General features: G+C 43.2%; 1 protein-coding gene across 1 annotated transcript in view; it reads left to right on the top strand.

Annotated features, from left to right (window-relative positions):
• Positions 1–6084: 6084 nt before the first annotated feature.
• Positions 6085–10899, top strand: part of pdxdc1 (pyridoxal-dependent decarboxylase domain containing 1) — a 50144-nt gene continuing 45329 nt past the window's right edge. The window contains exons 1-3 of the mRNA XM_056287158.1: positions 6085–6202; positions 6471–6536; positions 10701–10787. Of these exons, the coding sequence (XP_056143133.1) occupies positions 6126–6202; positions 6471–6536; positions 10701–10787 (230 nt within the window). The 5' untranslated portion in view covers positions 6085–6125. The remainder of the gene's footprint in view (positions 6203–6470; positions 6537–10700; positions 10788–10899) is intronic.

Raw genomic sequence — 10899 nt, 5'->3', positions numbered from 1 at the left:
CCACAGCGGTCACTCTATCCGGCTCGAAGGACCAAATGTAATGAAGGTTTGCTAACTCAGACTGTAATTGTATCTGGTTGGGAATACGTGACCACCATGGTGCATTGTCAAGAATGCAAGGATGTTATCTTCAAAGTTGTTTATTGATAACAACTGGTGGGTGTGTATGGTTGATTTGCTGCATGCACACATACTTTAGAATGGGAAGAGCTCCATAACCAGCTTGAAAGAATATTTGTAAATTCTTTCTCGAATTCTCCAACTCCTCGCGGCAACCTGATAGCCCGTGGTATCGCACCCCCACAAGTTTCCTTTGTCATCGATCCAACAACAAGGGCGCTGATGGGCTGATCCCCACCACCCCATCAAGTGACCAAACTACAATACACAATGAACAAGTCCTTCATCACAGAATATATTGGTAAAACATTATATTTCACTGTGGCATTTTTATGATTGGCTGAATCGACGAGGACAAAATAAAATACTTTTTGTTTTTGCAGTTTGAGATGAGGGGGGGGGCACTCGGCGGCATTTGGTGGGGCGCCCCCCCCCCATACCCATGCCTAGACTCGGCCCCGTGTTGAAAAACTATTTGAAACGACATTTTTGTGATAAAGCTGGAAAACACATCACTTTTTCAAATAAATAAGGCACAATGACCCGAAACAGCTTTGCTTTCTAAACTTTTGTATTATTTCGGGAAGATGAACCCCATCATAAATCACTTCAAACCTGAGCTGAATCATTAGCCTATATTTGAATGCCATCCGTGATTTACACTACTCAGAAGGAGTAAAAACGGTTAAATACTGCGACTCACTGAATGTTTTGCTTTGGTTAAGTCTATAAAATATCCCCTTGTATTATATAATTTTCATTCTTTTTTCCCCCCTCCTGTGCCATATAGCCTACTGTGTCGTACAACGAATGCAAACTGTGTATTGTTGTGTCATATTACTAATGAAGTTCTTATTGTGACATATTGGATTAAAGATCTTATAAAAAGACAAAAAAGAAAAAAGAAAAAGAGGATGGATGACCTCACCATCCTGGTGGTGGAGCTCAACACGGATACGTCAGCGCTGCCGACGTGGAAAGCACACAGCAAAAGCAGGAAGTGGAGCGCAATCTGAAAACACAGGAACAAGCGGTCAACAACCGACTGTCAAGAGTCGACCGTCTCCCGCCATTCTCCGAGACCGTCCGGGGGTGAAGACGCGCACTTCCATATTTCATCGATCTCGTGTCTTGACACATCTCACGGTAACGCATTTACTCATTTGCAGATGACGTGTGTGACGAGACGTCAGCGGTTAAGAGTCAGGTGCAGGGGGATGCCAGTGGTGTTACCACAGGAGCTGGTCAACGGCAGCGTCGTCGTTGTCTTGTCGGTGGACGGATCAAATTATTCACTCCCTTCAGTCGTCAGATGACTTATCGCTGTATCTGTCCGGAAGACACACACAACCCCCCCCCAAACTAAACAATAAATCGTTGTTTAAATCGGCATAAGATGGTGCAGTCGAGCCGCTGTACCTGGATCAGCGTCTTATGTCGACGTTCATATTACCGTCATGGTCACTACATGCAAACGAGACAGGCCAAGACACCAGGTTAGGTTAGCTTAGGTCAGGTTGGGTTAGGTTAGGTCAGGTCAGATGGTTGACTGTGTGAATATCGTATTCGTGTTGTTGGTGTTATTCTAGAGCAGTGCACATTGTTGGTGTTATTATAGAGCAGTGCACATTCAGTTGACTCGCAGACTCCTTTGCTTCCTCCATTGGAGCCTAAGTGTAAATAATCAGTCCGACTCGTGGAGAACAATTTCTGCTTAATCATGTTGCTGGAGCTGGATTACACCCAACACAGCTGTTTTATAAGCTGTCATTACTCTATGATAGAAAAAAGGATAACATATTGGTTTGTGTCAAGTTTTAGTAAGGTAGAAATGCTGTTAAGTAGGTAGCAATATTTAACTCATTCAGATACATCAAGTCAAGTCAAGTAGGTTTTATTTGTCACCAGAGGGGCAATTGTTGTGTAGCAGCAGCATTTAAACCCACAGACACTCCACAGAACACATAAGGCAAATAAATACAACATGTAATGAGGAGAACAAAGCCAACAAAAAGCAATGCAGCAGTAAACAGTGCTAACAGTGTTTATCCAGGTGGAGCTGGTATTACCTCTTACTATTGGAGGTTAGCAGTGAAATGGCTGAGGGAATGAAGGAGTGTTTGTATCTGTTGGTTTTGAATACTGGGTATTTGAAGCGGGAACCAGAAGGCAAGGTGTGAAACTCTAGGTGCAGGGGGTGGTGCTGTCAGACAGGATGGATTCTGCTTTCCTTAACATCCGCTTGTTTATAAATCAGACAGGCTTTTCTGGTGGGTACCTGTGATACTACTGCACACCTTAATCACCTTTATTAGTGCATTTTTCTGTTTAAGATTGAGAGAGGCGTACCAACTGATAAAAGAAAAAGTAATAACCACCTCGATAAAAGATCATGTTTGTTATATTCGAAATATGAAACAAATATATTTACTAAATTCACTTACCGTATTTCTTTCTTACTAAAATACAGCTTTGACTAAACGATTAAGAAATTGTCCAGATTGATAACTGCATTTTTATCGGTTAAGTGTTAATGTGTAATGTGGCCAGGTTGGCAGGTCTGAGTTCATAAGAGGTCATGGGGGGGGGGGCAACAACGATTCGTCATCATTCTGTGAGATCGTCTGGAGTGAATATTCAGTTTCCTGAGAGGGGGGAAAAAAGGTTGAACAGAATGAATCATTCATTCAAAGTCATTTTAACACCAAAAAGCGCAACAAAAGCAAAGGCCGCCCTTTGTCTTCTTGGCTGAACTTTTTGTTATGAAATATAGACAGTTTTTCCGTTCTTTTCTAGACTTGAAAAGAGCAGTAACTACAATCTGTGAGTTAATGGCATTTGAAATGCCTTATGTCAACTGTGCAAGTGTGCAGCTGTTAAAATAGGTGTGATGTAAGACGATGATGCATCTCAATAAAGATGATAATACAGAGGAGCCTGGCATTTTCAGCTGGGACAGATGAGAAAGAATTGAATGCCCTAAGTATAAAGCACAAGCAGCTCATGTATGTTGATATTAATGTTTTATAATGCTCCTATTTAGTGTCCTTAAATCTGAGTTTTTAGTAAATACCATTGTCTTCTCTTGAGTTGCTCACAAGCATAATACTCCCAAAAGGGCTATGTATTATTATCAAGTACAATCAGGTTTGTTGTAAAGATGTGTGCTAATTTTTCAGGCGGGAGTATCACCACTCTGTCATTCTGTCATTTCAGCCAATTCAGACAGATAAACTCTGGGTTATGCTGGTAAAATTTAACTAAGGCAGGCCACGCATTTCTTTTCTACTCATCTCAAGCTGCCAGTTTGACATGCGGCTGCACTTCCATGTAAACAGTAGTTGTTTAAATCACAAGTTTCATCACTATACGATATCAAAGCGATTCTTTGGACAACGATACGATATTTGCTGATATCATAAAGTCTGCCACAATATGATTTCGACTCGATTCAGTTCAGGGGCCTGCGATCAGTATGAGATGATATCATATGTCCATTTAACCCAATCAGTTACATTAATATCAACATATATAAAGCAACTAAAATATGATTTTACAGTTTTATTACTGAGCTCTTCCAGACATTTAAATGAAAAACAATCTATTCTTTTGAATAAAAAGAATATAAAGAGACCTGTTATTCACTTAAGTGCCACATTTGTGATGTTTAAGTGCAAATGCGTCATATCAGTTAGCTTAAAGAGATCTGAGTGGCTGTTGCAGCTAGAAAAGCGCTATATAAAATGCAACTTGATTGATTGATTGATGACCTTTCAACTCTGATCAGAAACCATGCACATCTACACTCACTGGCCACTTTATTAGGTACACCTTGCTAGTACCGGGCTGGACCCCCTTTTGCCTTCAGAACTGCCTTAATCCTTCGTGGCATAGATTCAACAAGATACTGGAAACATTCCTCAGAGAGTTTGGTCCATATTGACATGATAGCATCACGCAGTTGCTGCAGATTTGTCGGCTGCACATCCATGATACGAATCTCCCGGTCCACCACATCCCAAAGGTGCTCTATTGGATTGAGATCTGGTGACTGTGGAGGCCATTTGAGTACAGTGAACTCATTGTCATGTTCAAGAAACCAGTCTGAGATGATTCGAGCTTTATGACACGGCGCGTTATCCTGCTGGAAGTAGCCATCAGAAGATGGGAACGCTGTGGTCATAAAGGGATGGACATGGTCAGCAACAATACTCCGGTAGGCTGTGGCGTTGACACGATGCTCAATTGGTACTAAGGGGCGCAAAGTGTGCCAAGAAAATATCCCCCACACCATTACACCACCACCACCAGCCTGAACCGTTGATACAAGGCAGGATGGATCCATGCTTTCATGTTGTTGACGCCAAATTCTGACCCTACCATCCGAATGTCGCAGCAGAAATCGAGACTCATCAGACCAGGCAACGTTTTTCCAATCTTCTATTGTCCAATTTTGGTGAGCCTGTGCGAACTGTAGCCTCAGTTTCCTGTTCTTAGCTGACAGGATTGGCACCCGGTGTGGTCTTCTGCTGCTGTAGCCCATCTGCCTCAAGGTTCGACGTGTTGTGCGTTCAGAGATGCTCTTCTGCATATCTCGGTTGTAATGAGTGGTTATTTGAGTTACTGTTGCCTTTCTATCAGCTCGAACCAGTCTGGCCATTCTCCTCTGACCTCTGGCATCAACAAGGCATTTTCGCCCACAGAACTGCCGCTCACTGGATATTTTCTCTTTTTCGGACCATTCTCTGTAAACCCTAGAGATGGTTGTGCGTGAAAATCCCAGTAGATCAGCAGTTTCTGAAATACTCAGACCAGCCCGTCTGGCACCAACAACCATGCCACGTTCAAAGTCACTTAAATCACCTTTCTTCCCCATTCTGATGCTCGGTTTGAACTGCAGCAGATCGTCTTGACCATGTCTACATGCCTAAATGCATTGAGTTGCTGCCATGTGATTGGCTGATTAAAAATTTGCGTTAACGAGCAGTTGGACGGGTGTGCCTAATAAAGTGGCCAGTGAGTGTATGCTTCATCACCTTGGCTTTACAAGGCTCTATCTAGATATTGAGCGGCGCGGTGGTTAGCGCTGTCACCTCACAGCAAGAAGGTCCTGGGTTTGAACCCCGGAGTTGTCCAACCTTGGGCGTCATCCCAGGTTGTCCTCTGTATGGAGTTTGCATGTTCTCCCTGTGTCTGCGTTGGGTTTTCTGCAGGTTCTCCAGTTTCCCCCACCATCAAAAAGACATGCATGTTAGGGTTAATACTCCTGTCTGTGCCCCTGACTGAGGCATGGCAAGATGAACTTGAGTTGGTCCCCGCGTGCTGTATAGCAGCTTCCCACTGCTCCTAGCTACACAGCTAGGATGAGTTAAATGCAGGGTAGAATTTCCCTATGGGGATCAATAAAGTATCTCAAAATCAAAAAATATAGAGCTTTAACATGTTCACATCCTAGGTGTATCTTAAAGATGTTGATATGGATCGATGTTTTCACTTTGCATCAATGATATTGGATCGTTGATCAATCAATACATCGATCCAGATCAATGGATGGTTACACCCCAAGTAAATGGCTGTCAGCCTGCTTGTTAATGTGCAAACCTGGGAATTTAGATTTTCTAGGATTTTGTTAAAGTCTACATTGATTGTGTTTTTGCATGTGTGTGCATGGTCATTAATAAAAGTATCCTCTACTATTGTGTTCAGATATGTTCGGAAAGATGCTTGCTCCATCCAATGCAACCTTATGTCTGCACATATGTTAGCCATGACTAAGAAGTTATGGCTCCATTTAAGCAAGACCTTTTACTGTGTCCCCCCCCCCATCACTCCCCCATACAGAAACACACTCACAAATCAACATCAATCCCCCACTTACACACACACACACACACACACACACACACACACACACACACACACACACACACACACACACACACACACACACACACACACACACACACATCAGTATCGATCTCTCATCCTCACAAGCCCACACACAGATGATGGTGGACTCTACACTGGAGGAAATGGGCAGGCATCTCAGCGAGGCCATTCGGACCCTTGGAGATGGACAGAGGTGAGCTCATCAGTCTATATATTTGTTACGATGACATTGCATGAAAATGGTGGAAATGGCTTAAAGGTAAAAGTAGACTCAATGTCTGCCTTTTTTCTCTGTCATCACAGACAGATAGACCAATCAAACCTCTCACCTGTTTTTTTTGCCCTTTAGATGCATACACCTTTGTCTTTTCCTTCTCGCTTCTCTTCAAACACTAATTCGCTCATATAACGTACTGAGCTTGAGTATCATTTGGTTTCTCTTTATTTTGTGCTGTGTCTAGGGAGCTGAAAGGGACGGAGACATGGCACAACAGCAGATCCAGCATCCCCAGACCCCTGCAGGGAGAGTAAGACCCATATACACTTGAACTTATTCTGTAAAGCTTGCTGTTTGGATGTGGCTATAAAATGAGAATCACTCATACGCAATCAAACTTTGTTGTTCTCTACCCACATTTGGCTTTTCTACGATACTGATCTACCATAAATAAACAGTATATTTATTTATATACTAATCTCTCTCTCTCTCTCTCTCTCTCTCTCTCTCTCTCTCTCTCTCTCTATATATATATATATACTAATTTATATATTATATAAATAATCAGTAGATAAATCTACTGATCATTGTAATGATCAGTAGGTTTGCATTTTTATTTTTAGTCTCCACAGTAATCTCTGGTATAGGTGTATGTGTCTTATATTTCTAAATTCATAAATACGAGCAAGGCATAGTGCAGGAGAATTCAAGTAAAATTTGATAAGGTCTTTTCACACAAATGTCTTAGATAGCAGAGGTCCAAATTATTGTATAAACTTAAACATATAGTAGGTAGAGTAAAAATATAAACTTTAAATCATTCACACTGTATTAGTATTATCGAGTTGTTATCTGACTATTAGCATTTGATACAACAAAAAGTACTCATTGTTTCTCCTTTTAACAAAAATATAAGTGGACATTTTTGACAGTAATTGCCCCTTTAAAAAGCAAAAATGGTTCTCAAATTTGAGTCTAGCATTGCTTGATAAAAACATGATAGCAAGTAATAAAAACTAAAGAGAAAATGTTCTTGAGAACAACTGAGTGTTCAATAATGATGAAAACAGGAGTGAACACATGTTTTCTAAAAACTGTAAAAGTTACTCTGACCTCCAACTCCTGATGTTGGCACACCAGTCCAAAAATGGAGTGATTCCAAATTCAGCCGGAATTTGTAGCCCAAGTGGTGAACATCTGAATTGCAGGTGTGTGAGCCAATACACTCATGCACAGCCGCATTAACAATGACGATGGAGGTCCCAGTCCCTCTGATGCCAGGCTGTGAGGATGAATAGCTGTTCAGTCATGATTCTTTCCGATTAATTCTGCCAATCTAGAGTTGTGGCATGGTCGTCTGTATTTTCTGTATCTGAAGGTGGTCACAAATATCCTTTATGACCTGGGACTTGTGGGGTCTTGAGAATGCTCATCAAGAGTGTGGAGGTCCATTTTTGTCAAATCAATTAATTGAATTGATATTAAAAAAAAAGCACAAATAGACAGGAGCACAAATAAATCAGTAAGTGAATCAATTGATTAAAAACGTAAATGTGAATGAAATGGGGGGGCATTAAATAAATTAGTTACCAAGGAAAAAAAATACCGTGCAGATGACTTTTTGTATTCCTTTGTTGAGTCATTCATTCATTCATTCATTCATTCATTCATTCATTTAGCCCATCCATCCATCCATCCATCCACCTTAGTTTACATTTCTTTCAGAATATACTGTGAAGGTTTGTCCCAGGGCTTGCAGTATTTTTGGGTTGGTTTTAGATGGCTGACCTTATTTTGCACAGCACATTTACGTGGCATGTAACCTTGAATTTTGGCAACCAGTGTTGAAGTCTGGTGAACCAATGTTTGGATAAGGGTCAAGTATGTCTGTCTTACTGTATCTCTGTGTGTGTGGTTTTTTTTCTTAATCGTTATTTCATCGAACACTTTAAACTTTAGCAGCTTAATAAACATAGGAAAACTCAGGTTCTTGACCATAATGTTGTGTACCACTGCAGTTAAGCCTTTGAAGTTTATTATATAATTCATTCTGAACAGAAGAGTAAGTTATCATATATCCCGAGGGAGGCTGGGGACATGAAGTCTGAGTGGGCCATGTTCAAAGACTCTATTTCAGACGCGGCAGGCAGGAGCTGTGGTCATAAGGTCATCAGTGCCCGTCGAGGCGGCAACCTAAGAACTCGCTGGTGGACACCAGCGTTGAGGGAAGCCGTCAGGCTGAAGAAGGAGGCCTTTTGGGCTTGGTTGGCCCAGGGGTCTCCTGAAGGAGCAGACGGGTAGCGGGAGGCCAGAAGGGCTGCAGCTCCGTCGGTCGTGGAAGCAAAAACTTGGATGTGGGAGGAATTCAGCGAGGCTATGGATGAGGACTTTCGGTTGTGCTCAAGGAAGTTCGGGCAAACCATCCAGTGACTCAGGAAGAGGAAGCAAGGCTTGACTCAGGCTGTGTTCAGCCAGGGAGAGAAACTGCTGACCCGGACTGGGGATGTTGTCGAGCGGTGGACAGAACACTTTGAGGAGCTCCTGAACCCGGCTAACATGTCCTCAGTGGAGGAAGTAGAGTCTGAAGACTCAGGGGAGGCCCCACCCATATCCCTGGCAGAGGTCTCTGAGGTAGTTAAAAAGCTGCTCGGTGGCAAGGCACCAGGTGTGGATGAGATTCGCCCTGAGATGCTGAAGGCTCTGGACATTGTTGGGCTGTCTTGGTTGACATGCCTCTTCAGTGTCGTATGGAGGTCATGGACAGTACCTGTGGAGTGGCAGACTGGGGTGGTGGTTCTCATATTTAAAAAGGGGGACCGAAGGGTGTGCTCCAATTATCGGGGCATCACATTGCTCAGCCTCCCAGGGAAAGTCTACTCTAGGGTGCTGGAAAGGAGGCTCCGACTGAGTGTTGAACCTCGGATCCAGGAGGAATAACGCGGATTCCGTCCTGGCCGTGGAACAACAGACCAACTCTTTACCCTTGTGGAAGTGCTGAGGGGGACATGGGAGTTTGACCAGCCAGTCTACATGTGTTTTGTGGACTTGGAGAAGGCTTACGACCGTGTGCTCCGGGACACTCTGTGGGGGGTACTGTGGGAGTATGGTGTACCGGGGCAGTTGGTTCAAGCCATCCGGTCCTTGTATAACCAAAGTGAGAGCTGTGTTCACATTCTCAGCACAGTCAAACACGTTTTCGATGGGTGTCGGACTCTGTCAAGGTTGTCCCTTGTCTCCGATTCTGTTTGTGATATTCGAGGACAGGATCTCAAGGCGCAGCCAAGGTGAGGAGTGTGTCCGTTTTGGGAACCTCAGAATTGCATTTCTGCTCTTCACAGATGATGTGGTTTTGTCGACTTCATCAGAATGTGACCATCAGCACGCACTGGGGCAGTTTGCAGCTGAGTATGAAATGGCTGGGATGAGAGTCAGCACCTCCAAGTCTGAGGCCATGGTTCTCTACCGAAAAATGGTGGATTTTTCTCTCCGGGTTGGGGATGAGTTGTTGCCTCAAGTGAAGGAGTTCAAGTATCTCGGGGTCTTGTTCACGAGTGAAGGTAGGATGGAGCAGGAGATTGACAGGCGGATTGGTGCATCATCAGCAGTAGTCCGGACGTTGTACCGGACCATTGTGGTGAAGAGGGAGCTGAGCCGGAAGGCAAAGCTCTCAATTTACCAGTCAATTTTCATTCCAACCCTTACCTATGGTCATGAGCTTTGGGTAGTGACCGAAAGGGTGAGATCGCGGATAAAGCGGCTGAAAGGAGTTTCCTTTGTAGGGTGTCTGGGCTGAGCCGTAAAGATAGGGTGAGGAGCTCGCATGTCCGGAGGGAGCTCGGAGTAGAGCCACTGCTCCTTCGTGTTGAAAGAAGCCAGTTGAGGTGGTTCAGGCATCTGATCAAGATGCCTCCTGGGCCACCTTCCTTTGAAGGTTTTCCGGGCACGGCCAACTGGGAGGAGACCCCAGGGTAGACCTAGAACTCGCTGGAGGGACTACATGTCCAATCTGCCTGGGAATGCCTTGGGATCCCCCAGGAGAAGCTGGAGGGTGTTGCTAGGCAGAGGGACGTCTGGAGTGCCCTACTTAGCTTGCTGTCACTGCGGCCCTACCCTGGAGAAGTGGCTGAAGATGAATTAATGAATGAACTTTAAACTTCAACAGCTTAATAAACATAGGAAAACTCATGTTATTGACCATAATGTTGTGTACCACTGCAGTTAAGCCTCTGAAGTTTTTTATATAATTCATATGAGCAAAAGGGTACACATTGAATGCAGTACTTACTTCCAGAGGTCTTGATAGTACAAGATGTGAAGAATTTTGCAAGAATAAAGTAATTTTCTGTAGTTAAAAAAACAGTACTTACAATTTGGAACCTATATTTCAAAGGATTGAAATATTGATTTTAAACGAATGCAAAATATTTTTTGAAAAGGACTTGACTTTCTTATTGTCTGTTTCCTACCTTTACAGTGGCCAAGATGTTGCCAGTATATTACAACTGGTCCAGAATCTCATGTATTTGGAGGAGGGGGAAGGGGAGGACAAGCCAATCCACAGGTAAGACTGAAATATTTTTTGCATGGATAATATCGATAACACACTTTTATTAAGAATTCCTAACAATCATTTACCTTTATAATGAATCACACACTTATGCTTAAGCCATCAA

The sequence above is a fragment of the Lampris incognitus genome, chromosome 10 (genome assembly GCF_029633865.1).
Source record: "Lampris incognitus isolate fLamInc1 chromosome 10, fLamInc1.hap2, whole genome shotgun sequence".
NCBI classification, from domain to species: domain Eukaryota; kingdom Metazoa; phylum Chordata; class Actinopteri; order Lampriformes; family Lampridae; genus Lampris; species Lampris incognitus.
This window is presented reverse-complemented; position numbering and strand designations above follow the sequence as displayed.